The sequence below is a fragment of the Ursus arctos genome, unplaced genomic scaffold (genome assembly GCF_023065955.2).
Source record: "Ursus arctos isolate Adak ecotype North America unplaced genomic scaffold, UrsArc2.0 scaffold_11, whole genome shotgun sequence".
NCBI classification, from domain to species: domain Eukaryota; kingdom Metazoa; phylum Chordata; class Mammalia; order Carnivora; family Ursidae; genus Ursus; species Ursus arctos.
In genome coordinates, this window is record NW_026622775.1 from 7,702,860 (window position 1) to 7,725,693 (window position 22,834).

At 38.2% G+C, this 22,834-nt stretch overlaps 1 protein-coding gene across 5 annotated transcripts in view; it reads right to left on the reverse strand.

The window, feature by feature from the left end:
- Positions 1 to 22,834, reverse strand: part of ZGRF1 (zinc finger GRF-type containing 1) — a 93,155-nt gene that overhangs the window by 11,798 nt on the left and 58,523 nt on the right. For all 5 annotated transcript variants that reach the window (XM_057310012.1, XM_057310010.1, XM_057310011.1 and 2 more), the window contains 5 exons: positions 19,559 to 19,818; positions 17,586 to 17,745; positions 6,541 to 6,618; positions 6,201 to 6,348; positions 2,915 to 3,042 (listed from right to left, as the gene is read on the reverse strand). In XM_057310012.1, coding sequence (XP_057165995.1) covers positions 2,915 to 3,042; positions 6,201 to 6,348; positions 6,541 to 6,618; positions 17,586 to 17,745; positions 19,559 to 19,818 — 774 coding nt within the window. The remainder of the gene's footprint in view (positions 1 to 2,914; positions 3,043 to 6,200; positions 6,349 to 6,540; positions 6,619 to 17,585; positions 17,746 to 19,558; positions 19,819 to 22,834) is intronic.

The following is a 22,834-nucleotide window of genomic DNA, read 5'->3' on the forward strand; positions in this document are numbered from 1 at the left end:
TTTTCTTATTTTTTTAAGATTTATTTACTTATTTATTTGAGAGACAGAGAAAGAGAGAAAGAGAAAGGGTGGGAGCTGGAGGACAGAGGCAGAGCAAGAGGGTGAGAGAAACTTAAGCAGACTCCTCACTGAGTCTGGGGCTCAATAGGGCTCAACAGAGCTCAACAGGGCTCAACGGGGCTCCATCTCACAACCCTGAGCCTAAACCAAGAGTCAGAGGCTTAACCAACTGTGCCACCCAAGTACCCCTTGTTGCACTATTTTCTAACATGTATTTCAAAAAACTAGAATACCACAAAGAGTTCTGGAAACTGGGGTGCCTGTTTAGCTCAGTCGGTAGAACATGTGACTCTTGATCTCAGGGTTCTGAGTTCGAGCTCCACATTGGGTGTAGAAATTACTTGAAAATAAAAAATCTTTAAAAAAAAGAGTTCTAGGAACTAACAAGGCTTAATAATGCTAATAAATGTACTAAAAGAATTTGAAGTTATTCAGTAAAAAATTCTTTATAACTTTTTTCCACATAAAGCTTGCTAAATGTCCCCTGCCTGTGCATAGAATTAGCATTTTGCCGAACACATTTTGAGAAAAAATGACTTTTAAATTCTGTAAACTGAGAGACTTTCTTAGAATTCATCTGGCTTAAACTCTTGTTTTAGAGATGAAGTAAATTAGGCTCCTGGGGCTAAATGTCTTTTTTTTTTTTTTTTTTTTTTTTAAGATTTTATCCACTTATTTGACAGAGAGAGAGACATCAAGAGAGGGAACACAGCAGGGGGAGTGGGAGAGGGAGAAGCAGGATCCCTGCGAGGCAGGGAGCCTGATGCGGGGCTCAATCCCAGGACCCCGGGATCATGATCCAAGCCAATGACAGACGCTCAATGACTGAGCCACCCAGGCACCCACTAAATGTCTTTCTAAATAGGTGGGATATCATGGGAAAATGTCCAGTTTTTGTAGAAAAATCTATATCCAAATCTCAGCTCTATTATACTCTATGGACAAGTTATTCAACTTCTCCAAGCTTCAGTACTCTTACCAGTAACCTGGATGTGTTAATACCTTACATAACTGTTGTAAGGACTTAGTAAAGTATATAATGTGTTTAGTATATAGTAGGTGCTCCAAAGTATTACTCCTCTATCCTCTATGCAGGGCCTTAATGTTCCTCCATTCCTGGTTCCTGAGTAGGGTGACCAACTCATCCTGGTTTGCCCAGGATTGTCCGAGTTTAAACTAAAATTCCCATGATGCAGGACCTCCCGAGTTCCAGGCAAATCATGACAGTTGGTACCCTACTCCCTCATTAGCTGGGGATAGAGCAAGGACTAGAACTCAGGCCTAATGAGTCCAAGTCTAGCACTTTTTCCCCCTCCTTTAGGATCCCTCAATTAGAAATGCTTTAAAAGCATAATGTTACAAATAGCTGATACAGCTTAGAAGATGTCATAGTCTTCTAAATTTTATTAGACAAATTTTCAACTTATTTTTCTTTATATATTTTATATCCTTTCCTAATTTTAATATTTTCAGAACCTAAAAACTGGAATTTTATCAAGTAAGCAACTGAAGAACATTCTTCAGTAGGCTTACGTTCTCAAAGTCAGACTAAACTGGAACCTTTAATCTAGTTGAGAAATCTGCAAAGTCCTAGTAGAATCCTAGCACTAGAGCTATCAAGGCTTTAAAAATTATGTAATCTAGGGTGCCGGGTGGCTCAGTCAGAAAAGCATCTGACTCTTGATTTTGGCTCAGGTCCTCATCTCCAGGTCCTGGGATCGAGCCCTGCACTGGGCTCGATGCTCAACAGGGAGTCTGCTCTCTTCCTCTTCTTTCCCTACTCTCACTTGTGTTCTCTCTCTCCCTCTCTCTCTCAAATAAATAAATCTTTTTAAAAAATGTGATCTATCATTAGGGAAATAAAAACCAAAACTATAATGAGATACCACCTCATTCCTGTTAGAATGGCTAAAATCAACAACACAAGAAACAATGGGATTGGTGAGGATGTGGAGAAAGAGGAACCCTCATGCACTGTTTGTGGGAATGCAAACTAGAACAGCCACTGTGGAAAACAATATGGAGGCTCCTCAAAAAATTAAAAATAGAACTACCCTATGATCTAGAAATTGCACTACTGGGTATTTACCCAAAGAATACAAAAACACTAATTCAAAGGGATAATGCACCCTTATGTTTATAGCAGCATTATTTATAATAGCCAAGATATGGAAGCAGCCCAAGTGTCAATCGACTGATGAATGGATAAAGAAGTGGTATATATATATATATACACACAATGGAATATTATTCAGCCATAAAAAAAGAATGAAATCTTGCCAATTGCAATGATATAGATGGAGCTAGCGAGTAAAATGCTAAGAAAAGTAAATCAGTCAGAGAGAGACAAATACCAAATGATTTCACTCATACGTGGAATTTAAGAAATAAAATAAAGGGAAAAAATAAGAAAGAGACAAATCAAGAAACAGACTTTTAATTATAGAGAACAAACTAATGGTTACCAGAGGGGAGGCTGGTGGGGGCCAGGGGGTTAAATAGGTGATGGGGATTAAGAAAGGCACCTGTGATGAGCACACGGTGATGTGTGGAAATGCTGAATCACTGTATTGTACACCTGAAACTAATATAACACTGTATGTTAACTGGAATTAAAATTAAAACTTCAAAAAAAAAGAATTATGTGATCCAAATGTCTCAACTGTGATCTAACAAAATTTTGACATATTAACCAACCCCCCCCCAAAATGTTCCTCTGCATTCTTTTAAATAATCAGTTTAGTACTTAAATTACTAAGAATTTTCACAAAGTTTGGTAAGAGTTTAAAGTGTGAAATTATTTGAAATAATTGTGATATCTGAGTGCTTTTTGGAAAAGAAATTTTTAGATTACCTTGCAATAGGAAGGAGAGAGGCCGGTTCAGTTATTTGACTACATTCATCCAGCACAACTATAGGAAATTTAAGATCATTCATGCAGGTGAATGGGCAGGCTGCACAGGTAATTCCAACTACTCGCACCTTTATTACAACAAGAATAGTATTAATTAACAACTTTTTTAGAAAATAAGATAGTGTTTTTACCAAAGAACTCGTAAAGCTAAAATTAGAAAAGAGCTGTCCTAATTTAATTATTGGCAATCAGGAATCACAGGTCACTTTATCTTCACATTTTTATTAGTCCCACATAGGAAATGGAAATCACAGAACATAGGCTACTTAAGCCACAAGGCCCTTAAAAAGAACAAATAAAAGACACACTTTGATATTCACAAGGAAGGTATTATATTATCAAGGATTTAAAAAATATTAAGGAGGACATAATTTATTCTTCTAGATGAAGCTGGATAAACACAACATGCATTATTATCAACACAGGCCAAATTCTCCACAAAGAGCACTGAACATGCTAATGAACTATACTTTGCCTAACCGTCAAGCACACTAGGATTTTGACTTACTTAAGAAAGTAAAGATGGCTATTTCTAAACAGTGAATTTTAGTGTACTTGTGGCCTGTAAGCATATTTGAATTTTATAATTCTCAAATATTATAGCAGAATACCATTATTCTCAAGGCAAAAAGCCTGATAAAAAAGCTAATATTTAATCTCCGTAACTAAATATAAACAAGAGGAAAATCACTGAATTTTCCAATTAGATGTGGCCAATTGCCCTAGTCGTCTAATAGATACACACAAGCACACACACACACACACACACACTCGTGCACATATATAAACACACATACAAACATGCATATATAATTTTTTTTCTCTCCTAACAATCTAAAGTATAATTCCACTTCTTGGTAGCAAGGGCAATCCACACAAATGGACCATACTTTTTGTCAATAAATGTAACTGACAAAAAATACGCCTTAGAAATTAAATACTGCCTCCACAGATCTTGTGAGACAGGAAATATTATATACATTAATAATAACATTCATCACGTATAACAGCCCTCTGTCAGATTTTCCTTTTGTTAAAAAAAAACAAAAACAAAAATCTCAAAGCCACTTTTATATTAGAAACTCCACACTTTTTAAATATTCAGGTCTTTTAAAATGATCCAGCAGAAGACACCACTGTAGCAATATACACTGCTCATGGTACCATTCCTAAATATTGTTCATTATTTAATTTCCAGAAACTATACCTGATGAAGACAACCTTAGAATGAGAACCCGAAAGTTGTGAACCAGGAAGCAATTTTTTTAAAAAGAAATATCTAATACAAAAAACCTAAAGAACTAAGATTTCTTTAAAATGTTATATGATTTGTATCTTCTAACTTGTCATCATATTGCTAAGATTCTAACCACAGAAGACATTTTATTATTGATCTAGGAAACAGCAATTAACTTTGAAGCATTTTTAAAATTTAATTTTATTGTAAAGACATGTCACTTTAAAAATGTGTTCGCTCTGAATGCCTAATTGGACCCTGTAGACAAGACTTTTTAAAAAATGTTCCCTTTAAAAGAGTTTTCATTTGGGGCACCTGGGTGGCTCAGTCAGTTGAGCATCTGACCCTTGGTTTCAGCTCAGGTCATGATCTGATGGGTCATGAGATCGAGCCCTGCATCCAGCTCTGAGCTCTGCGGGGAGTCTGCTTGAAGATTCTCTCTCTCTACCTCTCCCCTCACACATGTGTGCATGCGCACACGCACACACGCTCACTTTCGCTCTCTCTTTAAAATAAGTAAATAAATCTTTAAAAATAAATAAATAAAAAAGCTTTCATTTATGAACAGATAATACCAATGAGCAAGAGATTATGCTATCTGGCCTTTCACTTAGAAAATTATCAAAGAAAAAAAAGAAAATTATCAAAGAAATCATTAACAATTATTCTTACATATCAATATTACGTTGGATAAGTGAGTAAAATAATAAGCAATTTACATAAATGACTAATTTGCATTAATTGAACACAGTCAAACTAAGTCCTTCTGGATTTAATTGGGGAAAAGGAAGTAGAGTTAACTCTATAACTCAAAATAATAGAAAGCTAGTCTGAAGCCCTCTGAGGACTTCTGTAACCAAAACTTGTTGTAACTTATTATTTCCCATTTCTCCCTCCCTCCCTGTGAGAGTATTACACATCCACACCCTTTGCCATGGGACTTTGTAGTGCTTCTCCCCAGAGAGGTAGGGGGAGTATATTTCCCTGTCCCACTAAAGGTTAGGCTTGGCCATATGACTTGTTGCAACAAATGCAATATTAGCAGACATGATAGGAACAAAAGCTTTAAATGTATTTGTGTGATCTAGGCTGCCTTCTTGCACTTCTGCCATCTGTCAGGAGAAGACCATCATGCCCTAGACAACTGTTTTCAGAATGAGAGACCTGAACCATAGCCTCAAGCTGGGCCATGCCAACTGACCTTTAGAGTCATAAGTTTGTTGTCTTAGAGTACTGAGATTTTGTTTGTTAAGCAGCATTATTTCTGAAATAGCTACACAATATGGGGTTGATTTTTCCAAATCTCTTGCAGAAAGTAACCAATGTCCACGTGGTCCAAGAAGTCAACAACCCTCTTTTCTTCCCTTCCTCTTTCTTTTCCTCATGCTCTCCTATCATTGGAGGAAGTTACTAATTGACTTATTTCTCATCAGCTACTGACTGAAGGAAGCTGCCCTGGATCAGAAGCTAATAGAGGGGATGCTGCTACTTGTTACAGCTTGGGATCCTGTATGTCCAGTCTTGGCTTCCAATACTTAGAAGCAAGTATCTGGGCCTCCTAGAGTCTCAGATATAGATAGACCCTAAAAGTCTTGGCTTTCTAGGAAGGCATTAAAGACAAATTTCACTTGGGTATTTTGTCCGGGGTCAGACCTTCTTTTCCTACACCATTTCACCTAGAAAAAAAACCAAGTTTCATTTAACTTGCCAGGAAATCTATTCCCACCTCTTCTTTTTCTTCGTTAAGCTTATAGAAAGATATACAAATATGGAAAAGGAGAAAGGATAACTCAGTCATGGTAAGTTGGATCTGTTCACAAATTTGAAGAATGTTTTGCGATAAGATAAAAACATGCACTGGATAGACATACACACACCTTATTTGAATCTAAGCTATCACAGTCATTTGTTTTATTTAAAGGGAATATTCTCCATTGACAGGAATAAAAGAATTCTGAGTAGTATACATAAATTAAGAAACAAACTTACCTGCTTCAGCAGGGTTTTATTGGTCCCCAGTTTATGCTGTTCAATACTTTTTCTGACATAGACCCTTTCCAGAGGAGTCAAGTCTTCTTTCATTAGTGCATGTAGTTCTTTTAGTTGTTCATTTTCATTTTCTGAGCCAGCATGCAAACTAAAAAAAGAATTACATAAAAAATTACATTTTTACAACATTATAAAAAGTAAAATACAGATTTTCTAAGTTAATAACAACAAGAAAAAAAGATACAGCTTCCGCCATTCTTCTTTAAAAAACAAATTTAAAATTACATAAAATTATTATACTTATTTGAGCACTGTGACTTTTGGACTTCAGTGTTCTTACCTATAAGGTAAAATTGGCTTGGCAATCTTCCTGACACTCCCAACTCTGACAAACTTTTCAAATCCAAGGCTGAGAAGCCTTTAAAGAAAACAAGGTAAAATAGATTCTGATTATTTAGAAGAATTTCTAAAGCAAAGTTTCACCTAATATTTATGTTATTAAGATTAATTTTGTGCAACAGTGTATTTTATAGTTATAGAATTCAATCTGATATGCCTAAGCTCAGTAAATGCAATGTAGCTAAAAGACTTTTTTATATAATTCATTTTATAGAGAATATTTAAATTATATTGAAGGTTCATTAAATGTTTATAAAATATTGATATTAGTATTTATCACAAATAAAATTGTCTCTAATGACTTAATAATATGGAAAACAATAGTTACCATACACTTAGCATCAGGATTTATTAGGAATGCATGCCTTATCTTTACATACATTATCTCATTTATTACTCATTACAGCTCTGCATGGTAGTATCTCATCTTAGAGATGAGGATTCCAAAAGTGAGGTATTTTGCTGAGGCCACAGAGCTAATAAGTAGAGTCAGCCATGATTCAACCTAGGCAAGTCTGTCTACCTCCAAAGACTATGGTTATTCTTCTACATACATCACCCCCAGTTAGGGCTTTGTGAAGAAGCAACTCTCTCACCTACCTTTCCCTCTCATGTATCTTACAGCTCTGGCTCTAGGCTAGGAACAGAACAGGGAGCTCAATGAATATCCAGTGCTCTCCAACATCTTCTGTCACCTCAAATGGGAATTTAAAGAGCTAGAAAACTAAATAAACTATAGCTTTCCACAAACAGTTTTCCTAAATAATTTTGAAGCAGTTTGTTTAATGTCAATATATGGATAGAATTCAACTTCTGCATATTTCATAGTCCTCATCTTGGAGACAGTCAGCTACTTTTCAGTCTCAAAACATAGATTACAATTTTTCAATGCAATTTTATGTTCATTCTATGATAATAGAGAGTGCAATATCCTCATCATACCACTAAAATAGGGTAAAAAGTATGTTTTGGGGCACCTGGGTGGCTTGGTCAGTGAAGGGTCCTCTTGCTTTGGGCTCAGGTCATGATCTCAAGGTCATGAGATGAGCCTCACGTCGGGCTCCACACTTAGGGTAAAGTCTGCTTGTTCCTCTCCCCCTGCTCCTCCCCCCACCTCATGCACTCTCTTTCTAAAATAAGTAAAATCCTTTTTTAAAAAAGTACATTTCAGGGGTCAGAAAAAGATGGCGGAGGAGTAGGGGACCTTTTTATACTGGTCTGCTGAATCGAGCTGGATATCTACCAGATCATCCTGAACACCCATGAAATCAGCCTGAGACATAGGAAGACACATCTGGATCTCTACAAACGAACATCTCCAGCACTGAGTATTGAGGTACGAAGTGGGGAGCCGTGAATCCGCGCACAGACATCAGAAGATAAATGGTAGGGGGAGGGAGCCTCCATGCTCGGGCACCGGGAAGCAGTGGCCACCTGTGCTGGGGAGCGGGCCAGACTTGTGGACCGGCACCCGTGAGAAAGCAGACTGAGACCGTGAGCCCGGGAATGCGTGCGTGACCAGACTGAAAATCGGAGCTCCGGAGTGCATACTCAAACCACACTGAAACAGGGAGGTCAGGAGTGCGTGCGGGAACCAGGGACAGCTGGCAGTGTTAGAAGCACAAAGGACAGAGACATGCCAGCCCTGGAAGTGAGGGCTGGGAGAGTGGCTGTAGGGCGCACAACCCAGGACGCTGCGGGGTTTTTAGCAAAACTGACAGAAGCAGAGTTAAAGTGGCCAGGAAAGCTCAGTGGAGAGCAGACTGCGATCTCTCTGTTCTGAGAGGGTAGGATACGGCCACTGCTGCTCTCTCAGAAGAGTCACAGAAAACCGCCAGAGAAAGTCACCAGAGAACAAGAGCCCGGAAATACCAGTTCACATTGCGCCCATCCCCACCCCCCCCCTTGCAGGGGACAGGGCAACTCTACCCAAACAGGGTTGCCTGAGTATCAGCGCGGCAGGCCCCTGCCCCCAGAAGGCGGGCTGAAAAGTCAAGTAGCCCACATCCCTAAGGTCCCTATAAAACAAGTGCATATTGCTTGGGTCCCGGTCAATAATTTGGCCTCTGTACATCCCTGCAAACTCTCCTCATCAGAATGACAAGGAGAAGGAACCCCCACCACAACAAAGAAAGGATACAGAGTCTGTGGCCTCTGCCCCAAAACTAATGGATATGGATATAACCAAATTGTCAGAAATGGAGTTCAGAGTAATTATGGTCAAGATGATGTGCAGGCTTGAAAAAGATATTAACAAAAATATTAACGGGAATATAGAATCTCTAAGGGTGGAAATGAGAGTGAATCTGGCAGAAATTAAAAATGCTATGAATCAAATGCATTCTAAACTAGATGCTCTGACGGCCAGAGTAAATGAGGCAGAAGAACAAATTAGTGAAGTGGAAGATGGGATGATAGAAAAGAAGGAAAAAACAGAAACTCGGCTCAAAAAAACCCAATCTCAAGAATGTAGATTATGGGAGATTACTGACTCAATGAAATGTTCCAATGTCAGAATCATCAGCATCCCCGAGGGGGTGGAGAAAGAAAGAGGTCTAGAAGAGATATTTGAACAAACTGTAGCTAAGAACTTCCCTAATCTGGCAAAGGAAACAAGCATTCGTTTCAAAGAAGCAGAGAGGACCCCCCCACCAAGATCAATGAGAACAGACCTACACCACGTCACGTCATAGTGCAATTTGCAAATATTAGATCCAAGGATACAATCTTGAAAGCGGCCAGGGGGAAGAGAATCCTCACGTACAGAGGGAGGAATATCAGAATAATGTCAGACCTGTCTACAGAAACCTGGCAAGGTATATTCAGAGCTCTAGGAAAGGCTGGCAAGGTATATTCAGAGCTCTAACTGAGAAGAATATGCAGCCAAGGATCCTTTATCCAGCAAGGCTGTCATTCAGAATTGATGGAGAGACAAGGACCTTCCAAGATTGGCAGAAACTGAAAGAATATGTGACCACCAAGCCAGCCCTACAAGAAATATTAAGGGGGGTTCTATAAAAGTAAAAAGGCCCCAAGAGTGATACAGAACAGAAATTTACAATCTATAGAAACAAAGACTTCACAGGCAACATGACATCATTAAAATCATATCTCTCAATAATCACTCTCAATGTGAATGGCCTAAATGCTCCCATAAATGCCACAGGGTTGCAGATTGGATAAAAAGACATGACCCATCCATTTGCTGTCTACACGAGGCTCATTTTGAACCTAAAGTTACATCCAGACTGAAAGTGAAGGGATGGAAAACCATTTTTCATGCCAATGGATCTCAAAAGAAAGCTGGGATAGCAGTTCTCATATCAGACAGATTAGATTTTAGACTAAAGACTGTAGTTAGAGATACAGAAGGACACTATATTATTCTTAAAGGATGTATCCAATAAGTGGATATGACAATTATAAATATCTATGTCCCCAACAGAGGAGCAGCTAGATACATAAGCCAACTCTTAACCAGAATAAAGAGACATATAGATAATAACATGTTAATAGTAGGGGACCTCGACACTCCACTCTCAGCAATAGACAGATCACCTAAACAGAAAATCAACAAAGAAACAAGAGCTTTGAATGACATACTGGACCAGATGGACCTCATAGATATACACAGAACACTACACCCCAGAACAACAGAATACGCATTCTTTTCGAATGCCCATGGAACTTTCTCCAGAATAGACCATATACTGGGTCACAAAACAGGTCTCAACCAATACCAAAAGACTGAGATTATTCCCTGCATATTCTCAGACCACAGTGCTTTGACACTGGAACTCAATCACAAGGAAAAATTTGGAAGAAACTCAAACACTTGGAAACTAAGAACCATCCTGCTCAAGAATGATTGGGTAAACCAGGAAATTAAAAATCAGTTTAAACAATTTCTGGAGACCAATGAGAATGAAAACACATTGGTCCAAAACCTTTGGGACCCTGCAAAGGCAGTCCTAAGGGGAAAATACATAGACATCCAAGCCTCACTCAAAAGAACAGAAAAATCTAAAATGCAGTTTTATATTCTCACCTCAAGAAGCTGGAACTGGAACAGAAGAACAGGCCTAACCCACACACCAGAAGGCAGCTGATCAAGATTAGAGCAGAGATCAATGAATTAGAAACCAGGAACACAATAGAGCAGATCAACAGAACTAGAAGCTGGTTCTTTGAAAGAATAAATAAGATTGATAAGACACTGGCCAGACTTATTCAAAAGAATAGAGAAAGGACCCAAATTAATAAAATTATGAATGAAAGGGGAGAGATCACAACCAACAGCAATGAAATAGGAAGGATCATTAGAAACTTTAATCAACAACTTTATGCCAATAAATTAAACAACCTGGAAGAAATGGATGCCTTCCTGGAAACCTATAAACTACTAAGACTGAAACAGGAAGAAATTGATTATTTAAACAGACTGATTAATTATGAAGAGATTGAAGCAGCGATCAAAAACCTTCCCAAAAATAAGAGTCCAGGGCCTGACAGATTCCCCAGGGAATTCTACCAAACATTCAAAGAAGAAATAATACCTATTCTCCTGAAGATGTTTCAAAAAATAGAAACAGAAGGAAAACTACCAAACTCATTCTATGAGGCCAGTATTACCTTGATCCCCAAACCAGGCAAAGACCCCATCAAAAAGGAGAATTACAGACCTATATCCCTGATGAATATGGACACCAAAATTCTCAACAAGATCCTAGCTAATAGGACAGCACATTAAAAGGATTATCCATCATGACCAAGTGGGATTCATCCCTGGGATGCAAGGGTGGTTCAACATTCGCAAATCTATCAGTGTGATAGATCATATCAACAAGAAAAGAGTCAAGAACCATATGATCCTCTCAATTGATGCAGAAAAAGCATTTGACAAAATACAGCATCCTTTTCTGATTAAAACCCTTTAGAGTGTAGGGATAGAGGGTACATTCCTCAGTTTCATAAAAAACATCTATGAAAAGCCTACGGCGAATATCATTCTCAATGGGGAAAAGCTGGAAGCCTTTCCGTTAAGATCAGGAACACGACAAGGATGCCCATTCTCGCCATTATTATTCAACATAGTACTAGAAGTCCTTGCAACTGCAATCAGACAACAAAAAGGGATAAAAAGTATTCAAATAGACAAAGAAGAAGTCAAACGGTCTCTCTTCACAGATGACATGATACTCTATATGGAAAACCCAAAAGACTCCACCCCCAAATTACTAGAACTTATAAAGCAATTCAGTAATGTGGCAGGATACAAAATCAATGCTCAGAAATCAGTTGCATTTCTATACACAATGAGACTGAAGAAAGAGAAATTAGGGAATCCATTCCATTTACGATAGCACCCAAAATCATACGATATCTCGGAATTAACTTAACCAGAGAGGTAAAGGATCTATATTCTAGAAACTACAGATCACTCTTGAAAGACATGGAAGAAGACACAAAAAGATGGAAGAACATTCCATGCTCATGGATCGGAAGAATAAACATAGTTAAAATGTCTATGCTACCCAGAGCAATCTACACTTTCAATGCTATCCCGATCAAAATACCAATGACATTTTTCAAAGAACTGGAACAAACAGCCCTTAAATTTGTGTGGAACCTGAAAAGGCCCCGAATCACCAAGGAATTATTGAAAAGGAAAAACAAAGTTAGGGGCATCACGTTGCCCGATTTCAAGCTATACTACAAAGCTGTAATCACAAAGACAGCATGGTACTGGCACAAAAACAGACACATAGACCAATGGAACAGAATAGAGAACCCAGAAATGGACCCTCGGCTCTATGGGCAACTAATCTTTGACAAAGCAGGAAAAACATTCAGTGGAAAAAAGTCTTTTCAATAAATGGTGCCGGGGAAATTGGACAGCTATATGCAAAAGAATGAAACTTGACCACTCTCTCACACCATACACAAAGATAAACTCCAAATGGATGAAAGACTTCAGTGTGAGACAGGAATCCATCAAAATCATAGAGAAGAACATAGGCTGTAACCCCTTTGACATCAGCCACAACAACTTTTTTCATGACACATCTCCAAAGGCAAGAGAAACAAAAGAAAGAATGAACTTGTGGGACTTCATCAAAATAAAAAGCTTCTGCACAGCCAAGGAAACAGTAAAAAAAAATTAAGAGGCAGCCCACGGAATGGGAGAAGATATTTGCAAATGACACTACAGATAAAAGACTGGTATCCAAGATCTACAAAGAACTTCTCAAACTCAATACACGAGAAACAAATAATCAAATCAAAAAAATGGGCAGAGGATATGAACAGACATTTTTCCAATGAAGACATACAACATGAAAAAATGTTCAAAATCATTAGCCATCAGGGAAATTCAAATCAAAACCACACTGAGATACCACCTTACGCCAATCAGAACGGCAATAATTGATAAGACAAGAACAACAAATGTTGGAGAGGATGTGGAGAAAGGGGATCCTTCTTACACTGTTGGTGGGAATGCAGGTTGGTACAGCCGCTTTGGAAAACAGTGTGGAGGTCCCTTAAAAAGTTAAAAATTGGGGCGCCTGGGTGGCACAGCGGTTAAGCGTCTGCCTTCGGTTCAGGGCGTGATCCTAGCGTTATGGGATCGAGCCCCACATCAGGCTCCTCCGCTATGAGCCTGCTTCTTCCTCTCCCACTCCCCCTGCTTGTGTTCCCTCTCTCGCTGGCTGTCTCTATCTCTGTCGAATAAATAAAATCTTTAAAAAAAAAAAAAAAAGTTAAAAATTGAGCTACCCTATGACCCAGCCATTGCACTACTGGGTATTTACCCCAAAGATACAGACGTAGTGAAGGGCCATATGCACCCCAATGTTCATAGCAGCATTGTCCACAATAGCTAAACCATGGAAGGAAACAAGATGCCCTTCAACAGATGACTGGATTAAGAAGTTGTGGTCCATATATACAATGGAATATTACTCAGCTATCAGAAAGAACACATTCTCAACATTTGCTGCAACATAGACAGCACTAGAGGAAATAATGCTAAGTGAAATAAGTCAAGCAGAGAAAGACAATTATCATATGGTTTCTCTCATCTATGGAACATAAGAACTAGGAAGATCAGTAGGAGAAGAAAGGGATAAAGAAAGGGGGGTAATCAGAAGGGGGAATGAAGCATGAGAGACTATGGACTCTGAGAAACAAACTGAGGGCTTCAGAGGGGAGGGGGATGGAGGAATGGGATAGGCTGGTGATGGGTAGTAAGGAGGGCACGTATTGCATGGTGCACCGGGTGTTATACACAACTAATGAATCATCGAACTTTACATCAAAAACCAGGGATGTACTGTATGGTGAATAACATAATATAATAAAAATACTATTATGGAAAAAAAAATTAAAAAAAAAAAACCCAAAGCAAAGACTGAATGGGAAAAAAAAAAAGATGTGGTCCACATATACAATGGAATATTACTCAGCCATCAGAATGATTACACAACATTTGCAGCAACATGGACTGGACTGGAGGAGATTATGCTAAGTGAAATAAGTCAAGCAGAGAAAAACAATTATCATATGGTTTCACTCATTTATGGAACGTAAGAAATAGCAGGAAGATCAGTAGGAGAAGGAAGGAAAGAATGAAGGGGGGGTAAACAGAACAGGGTATGAACCACGAGAGACTATGGACTCTGGGAAATAAACGGAGGGCTTCAAAGGGGAGGGGGGTGGGGGATTGGGATAGGCTGGTGATGGGTATTAAGGAGGGCACATATTGCATGGAGTAGTGTTATACGCAAATAATGAGTCATGGAACACTACATCAAAAACTAAGGATGTACTGTATGGTGACTAACATAACATAATAAAAATAATTATTAAAAAAATAAATAAAAATAAAAAAATAAAAAAGTACATTTCATTTCTACTCAAGAAACGCCCTGTACCATCCTGTCCATTACAGTCAGAGTACAGTGTCCAAAAGCACTGCTAAATGTTATTTTAATGTGAAGAAATGTGAGTCTAGCCTATATGAGGTTGAGGTATATATCCTAATTATAGATCCATATTTCTCAGGTCCTTATCAGAGGCTTAAACACTGAAGAATTTCTCCTAAATGTTTTAGTATTCAGTACTTAACTTCCTTCTTCATTCTAACTTTATGATTTTTCTAACTTTTCTAACAGGCTACAGTTAAATTTTCATCTCAAGCTGAGCAATCTAAAGCTTTTTCCTGTTTAGCCCCCAAGTTACTCCTCATTGTCTTGAATCGAGAAATATATTCAGTTTCTGTTTTAGATTACTTAGAAGAGTGTACACTGGCAGATCCTTTCTGAAGGACAATTTTGAAAAATATATTAGGAAGCTTAAAAATATTTATATCTTGGGGTGCCTGTCTGGCTCTATTGTAAGCATGCAACTCTTGATCTCAGGGTTATGAGTTATGCCCACACTGGTCACAGAGCTTACTTAAAAAAAAAAAAAAAAAAGTTTAGGGGCTCTTGGATGGCTCAGTCAGTTAAGCGCTGACTGTTGATTTCGGCTCAGGTCATGATCTCAGGGTCATGGGATTGACCTTGAACTGGCTCTTCATTCATTGCTCAGTGTGGAGCCTGCTTAAGATTCATTCTCTCCCTCTTCCTCTGACCCTCCCCTACCCTCACGCACACAAACATGTGTATGCTCTTTCTCACTCTCTCAAGTAAATAAATAAATCTTAAAAAAAAATGTTTATATCTTTTATTCTAGGCTTAAGATTTTTTCCTAAGGAAACAAGCAGAAATGGACAGATTTATATTTTAGGATTTTTATCACAATATTATTTATAATGACAAAAATGTGAAAAAAGTTTACTGATCAAAAATTGCTTAATTAGGAGTGTCTGGCTGGCTTAGTTGGAGAAACGTGGGACTCTTGATCTCACAGTCCTAAGTTCAAGCCCCATGTTTGGTGTAGAGATTATTTAAGTAAATAAAACTTTTAAAAAATTGCTTAAAGTATAAGCAGATCATTGAATATGACAGAGCTAAGAAAATTATATTTTCTAAGAAGATTTGATACAATAATTTAAGATTTTATTCATTTTAGAGAGAGCGAGAGTAGGGCAGAGGGAGAGGGAGAAAGTATCTGAAGCAGAATCCACACTGAGCGCAGAGCCCCATGTGGGGCTGGTTCCCACAACCCTGAGATCGTGACCTGAGCCGAAACCAAGAGTCAGATGTTCAACCAACTGTGCCACCAAGGCGCCCCAATACTTAATCTTTATGTGAAAAAAACAGGACACAAAATAGTACATTATGTTGAATGCTAAGTTTGGAAAATAAATGAGTATGTGTGTATGCATAAAAAATCTGTAAAGAAATATATTATCTGTAGAGTCTGCATATTTTCCACCTTACGCATTCATTTATGTAATTATAAAAGTCAACTTTTTAAAAGCCGACACATTTTGGGGGCGCCTGGGTGGCTAAGTCATTAAGCGTCTGCCTTCAGCTCAGGGCATGATCCCGGCGTTCTGGGATCGAGCCCCGCATCAGGCTCGTCCACTGGGAGCCTGCTTCTTCCTCCCTCACTCCCCCTGCTTGTGTTCCCTCTCTCGCTGGCTGTCTCTCTCTCTCTGTCAAATAAATAAATAAAATCTTAAAAAAAAAAAAAGCCTACACATTTTGAAATAATGAGTTATTTTTCCTAATCAAACTTTGTCATTTATGTCAAAATTCAGATCATTAAACATTGGGATATTGGTAAAATATGTAATATTTTCTTTGCATTTAAAAAATTATTTTAAGATTTATTCATTTTATTTTAGAGAGAGAGAGAAAGAGAGAGAGGGCGAGCTAGTGGGGAGAGGGGCAGAGGGAGAGGAACAAGCAGACTCCACATTGAGGGCAGAGCCCAAGGCAGGGCTTGATCTCATGACCCCGAGATCACGACTTGAGCGGAAACTAAGAGTCAGACACTTAACTGCTTAATTGAGCCATACAGTTGCCCCATTCTTTGCATTTTTAATAAAGTTTTATGGTCACAAAAATTTTATACCTGCAGGACAGACTGTGATTGCATTCCTTGGATCCCTCTTATTAAAGTAAAAAATTTAATTTGACTAAACTGATCAGCTCTTTTACTAGTACATGTTCATACAGACAGGTATATAAGAGAATGACCTGTAAGTTCTGCAATTTGAGCCTGCTTCTAAGGTTTTTGAGTCAGAGACAAAGGACTTTTGTTCATGGCACGGGAAACAGCATAGGCATCCACAAATATGCACTCATTTCCCTTGGTCCTCAAGTCCAGTGGAAAGACACAGAAGGTCCAGATGGATGCCTGCACATGCAATGTGTTGAGCTGCAGAAAAGGAACACTGAACTTGGAGAGCCACTATTCTTATAATGATCAGTAAACAAACCTGATCTTTGTCCTGGAGGGAGACACTACCGTCCGTCAAGGTTGCCTGCTGCAAATATAACACTGAGAAATGCCTTGGGTAACAGTGGCCAGGGCCCTGCCTCCTTAGCATCCCAGTAGGGATGCTCAGGGTCCCAAAGCAGATTGCCTTCCTCAACAATATATCTTTTAACCCTATATGTTCTTCACTGAACTTAATTTTAATGTGAGTATCCTATCTTTGTGCCAAAATTGTCAGGTTTGGTATTTGATTTTATCCTACTTACAACCTAATATGTTAGTTTATTATTGTTTCATTAATGCTGGCTCTTGAGTCAGAGATCAAGGCCCTGAACTTTTGACATACCCAGCAAAAATGTGCATAGACACTCAGGGCCTATGATGGATTGCCTCTCTCAACAAAAAACCTAAAATATTAACCACTTAGGGGTGCCCACTTGGCTCCATCAGAGGAGCATGTGACTCTTGATCTTGGGGTCCCGAGTTTGAGCCCCATGTTGGGGGTAGAGATTACTTAAATAAAACTTTTTTAAAAATGAAAAATAAAATAAAATAATAAAATAGTAGCTACTTAAACACACTAGTCATACCTACCCAAGAAGTACTCTGTCCACAGCTACATTAGTGGAAGAAGAAATGAGAAGTTTCCATGGTCTTGCATTTCCAACGGTAGGAACTTCACTCTTTTCAAATAGCTGTACAAAAAACAAAATCACCACTGCCAGCAAATAACTCTTTCCTGCTCCAAAAACACCTAATTATTTTGAAGGAAGGGGAAAAAAATAAAGGCAATATCATAAATAAATTTCTGAAAGCACAAGAAACATTTCATCCATTTGCCTTCCTCTCTCCTTTGTTTAATTTATGCAAAAAACATTCATTGAGTGACAACTATGCCCTTAGCACAAGGGATAAGTAAATAGATAACCAAAGACCTCCACATTTAATGAGACCCTAGTCTACTTAGGAAAATAGATAAAGTAGAGGAACAATGATAAAATAATATGGTAAGTAACACTGTTCTGGTATCAAAAAAAGAACATTCCTTTCTGCTTTGGTGGAGATGCGAATGTTTCCTAAAAATAGGAAGTAGCAGAACTAAGTCTTCTGGCATAAGATATCCAGACTGCTTAAAGAAAGGGTCATTCTAGGCAAAGCCATGACAAAGTATGTAGATGTTAGCTATTTCTATACAGCCTATAGCAAATAGGCAAGAGACGAGGCTGACAAGATAGGCAAAAAGAAAAATCGTGTAAGAGTTCTGCACGGTACGGCTAAAAAGTTTAAGTTTTGTCTTGTAGGCCAGGGACAGTCACTGAAGGATTTTAAGCAATAGAACTGACTTAGGCGGATTATATTTTGTAAAAACTACTTGAGTGAAAATATTAAGAAAGGTAAAACTAAAGGTAGATCAATTAGAAAGTGGTATGACAATGATTGTTACAGTACTGTTATAATACTCTAATACATGCTAAATTTCCTGAGTGCCTCCCATGTGCCAGGCACTGTTCTAAGGCCTTTACCAACCAGTTAACTCATTTAATCTTCCAATCCTAAGAGACAGATGCTATTAGCAACTCCATGTTACAAGGCAAGAAATTAAAGACATAAGTAACCTGCTCAAGATCATACAGCTAATAAATACAAGAGCCAGGATATATATCTAGGATTATAGCTTGAGAGCCTACCCTCTCACCGGTAGTTATATGAAGATCTGTCGAAGGCTTGGATTGAAGGATGCTAGTGGTGTGGAGAGGAGAAAACTGATATGAAAGAAAGGTAGACACTAGAAAGGAAATATCTCAGTGACTGATCTGATGAGGGAAGATAAACAGAGAGTAGGAGGAGGATTAAGAGAGTTACTTCATTTAGGGAGAAAGAGTAATCAAGGATGACTCCCAGATATCTAGCTTGGTCAACAGGGTGGATGTGATGTAAATCCTCAAAGTAGCACAAAACAGCTCTGGAGTGGAGGTCTGTGAGGGGAAATGAGCTAAAGGGGTGACAGAATCCAGATAGAATTATTAGCTCTAAGAGGGGAAAGTAAAGCTCCCTTATGGGACAGAACCAAACGAGGTTAAAAACAGATTCAAACTTGGGTACATTGGAGGAGGGCAGGATGTTAAGAGGAGTTTCTGTTACAAGCTCCATTTCCTGTTTTAGAGGCAAGATCAGTTTCAGAGAGAGTGGGGCAGGGGCCAGGAGAGGTTATGAGAATGAAGGTTTGGAAGAGCTGCTGGGGGAGGATGAGAGAGCGAGCTAAGAATTAATAAAAGGCTCTGCTGCTCAGAGTTGACGTTCACTGTGATAGTGCAACACGTGGATACCTAGATCACATCTGGATGCTGTGAATGAGTGTAATGCTACTCACTCATCAGATCTGCTGCCTATTCTCCCTTTCAGGGGGGCCAGGTCTGCTCTCATCTAACAGTTTACTAAAGTAGGTTCAGATTCAAAATAATCTATGTAGAGCTTTTCTGGAATCTTTTCTGACTAGGAAATTACAAGCAGACTGAGTTCAAAAGCTTATATAACAGTATATTTACCAGAACTTTCTTACTTCTTACCGTGTATGATCGTGATAGGGAGGGTATGGATTTGCAGTTTCATTTCTTCAACATTTTCATGGGATGCCATCATTTGAGCTATCTGAATTAAAGCTGTAGCTTGATCCTTATTTAACTTGTGAGCCTGAATTAATTCACTAGCTAACTGCAATGTTGCTTCTAGGCTGAGAAGTTCAAATTTTGTGTTGGTATTTGAGAAGGCTGGTGGGATGAATTTTCTCTTATTGACTCTCTTGTTGCTAACTATAGTTGATGAAGACCTAGTAGGAAGGCAGCAAAAAAAATCAAAGGAAAAAGAGGGGTTTTTGAAATAGGTAAATAAACCTATTCATAACTTAGCCTTCACTTCATACACATCACAGAGAACATTTTTTTTTAAAGGCACAAATGGATATATGCCCAATTTGAAGGAGGGGGAGAGAAAAGAGAACTAACATTTGTTGACCACCGACTATGTGCGGGCACTATGCTAAGCATTTTACATATTATTTAATGTGATCTTAAAAACAACACTAGGAAGTAATCACCCCAAATAGAGATACAGAAATATTAATTTTTTCCCCAAAGAGCACACAGATAATAAGTGGTGTACTGACTTTAAAGCCCATGTTCTACTATACAAGGCTGACTTAGATAATTATTATAGCCTCTATTTCAGGTAATAGTGCAATAAATAAATTGGTTATATTTCTATTTCTATAAAGAATGAATTCATTTCAAAATTAAATAACATTGTCATTTGCAAATATCTTTTCCCATTCTGTCGGTTTCTTTTGGTTCTGTTGACTGTTTCTTTTGCTTGCAAAAGCTTTTTATCTTGATGAAGTCCCAACAGTTCGTTTTTGCCCTTGCTTCCCTTGCCTTTGGCGACGTGTCTAGGAAGAAGGTGCTGCAGCCGAGGTCAAAGAGGTTGCTGCCTGTGTTCTCCTCCAAGATTTTGATGGGTTCCTGTCTTACATTTAGGTCTTTCATTCATTTTGAGTCTATTTTTGTGTATGGTATAAGGAAACAGCCCAGTTTCATTTTTCTGCATGTGGCTGTCCAATTTCCCAACACCATTTATTAAAGAGACTGTCTTTTTTCCGTTAGATATTCTTCCCTGCTTTGTCATAGATTAGTTGACCATAGAATTGAAGGTCCATTTTTGAGTTCTCTATTCTGTTCCATCGATCTATGTGTCTGTTTTTGTGCCAGTACTATAGTCTTGATGATTACAGCTTTGTAATGGAGCTTAAAGTCTGGTATTGTGATGCCATCCGTTTTGGTTTTCTTTTTCAACATTCCTCTGGCTATTTGGGGTCTATTCTGGTTCCAAATAAATTTTAGGATTATTTGTTCCATTTCTGTGAAAAACAGTTGATGGTATTTTGATAGGGATTGCACTGAATGTGTACATGGCTCCAGGTAGCATAGACACTTAAACAATATTTGTTCTTTCAATCCGTGAGCATGAAACATTTTTCTATTTCTTTGTGTCTTCCTCAATTTCTTTCATGAGTATTCTTTAGTCTTCTGAGTACAAATTCTTTGCCTCTTTGGTTAGGTTTATTCCTAGGTATCTTAAGATTTTGGGTGCAATTTTAAATGGGATCGACTCCTTAATTTCTCTTTCTTCTGTCTCATTATCGGTGTATAGAAATGCAGCTGATTTCCGTGCATTGATTTTATATCCTGTCACTTTACTAAATTCCTGTATGAGTTCTAGCAGTTTTGGGGTGGAGTCTTTTAGGTTTTCCACCTAAAGTATCTTATCATCTGCAAAGAGTTTGAGTTTGACTTCTTCTTTACCAATTCGGATGCTTTTTATTTATTTTTGTTGTCTGATTGCTGAGGCTAGGACTTCTAGTACTATGCTGAATAGCAGCGGTGATAGTAGATATCCCTGCTTGTGTTCTGATCTTAGGGGAAAAGTTCTCAGCTTTCTCCATTGAGAATGATATTCAGTGTGGATTTTTTCATCGGATTTTTTGATATTGAGGTATGTACCCTCTATCCCTACACTGTGAAGAGTTTTAATCAAGAAAGGATGCTGTATTTTGTCAAATGCTTTTTCTGCATCTATTGAAAATATCACATTGATCTTGTCCCTTCTTTTATTAATGTAGTATATCACATTCCTTGATTTGTGGGTGTTGAACCAACCTTGCAGCCCAGGAATAAATCCCACTTGGTCGTGGTAAATAATCCTTTTAATGTACTGCTGGATCCTATTGGTTAGTATTTTGGTGAGAATTTTTGCATCCATGTTCATCAGGGATATTGGTCTGTAATTCTGCTTTTTGGTGGGGTCTTTGTCTGGTTTTGGGATCAAGGTAATGTTGGCCTCATAAAATGAGCTTGGAAGTTTTCCTTACATTTCATTTTTTGGGATAGTTTCAGAAGAACAGGTATTAATTCTTCTTTAAATGTTTGGTAGAATTCCCCTGGGAAGCCATCAGGCCCTGGGCTCTTGTTTGTTGGGAGATTTTTGATTACTGCTTCAATTTCCTTGCAGGTTTTCTATTTCTTCCTGGTTCAGTTTTGGTAGTTTATACATCTCAAGGAATGCATCCATTTCTTCCAGATTGTCTAATTTGTTGGCATATAGTTGCTCCTATGTTCTTATAATTGTATTTCTTCAGTGTTGGTTGTGAACTCTCCTCTTTCATTCATGATTTTATTTATTTGGGTACGTTCTCTTTTCTTTTTGATAAGTCTGGCCAGGGGTTTATCAATCTTATTAATTCTTTCAAAGAACCAGCTCCTAGTTTCATTGATCTGTTCTACTGTTCTTTTGGTGTCTATTTCATTGATTTTTGCTCTGATCTTTATTATTTCTCTTCTCTTGCTGGGTTTAGGCTTTATTTGCTGTTCTCCAGCTCCTTTCAGTGTAGGGTTAGGTTGCGTATTTGAGACCTTTCTTGTTTCTTGAGAGAGGCTTGTATTGCTATATACTTCCCTCTTAGGATCACCTTTGCTGCATCCCAAAGATTTTGAACAGTTGTGTTTTCATTTTCATTTGTTTCCATGAAGTTTTTTCAATTCTTTAATTTCCTGGTTGACCCATTCATTCTTTAGTAGGATGCTCTTTAGCCTCCATCTATTTGAGCTCTTTCCAACTTTCCTCTTGTGATTGAGTTCAAGTTTCAAAGCATTGTGGTCCGAAAATATGCAGGGAATGATCCCAATCTTTTGGTACAGGTTGAGACCTGATTTGTGACCCAGGATGTGATCTATTCTAGAGAATGTTCCATGTGCACTAGAGAAGATGTGTATTCTGTTGCTTTGGGATGGAAT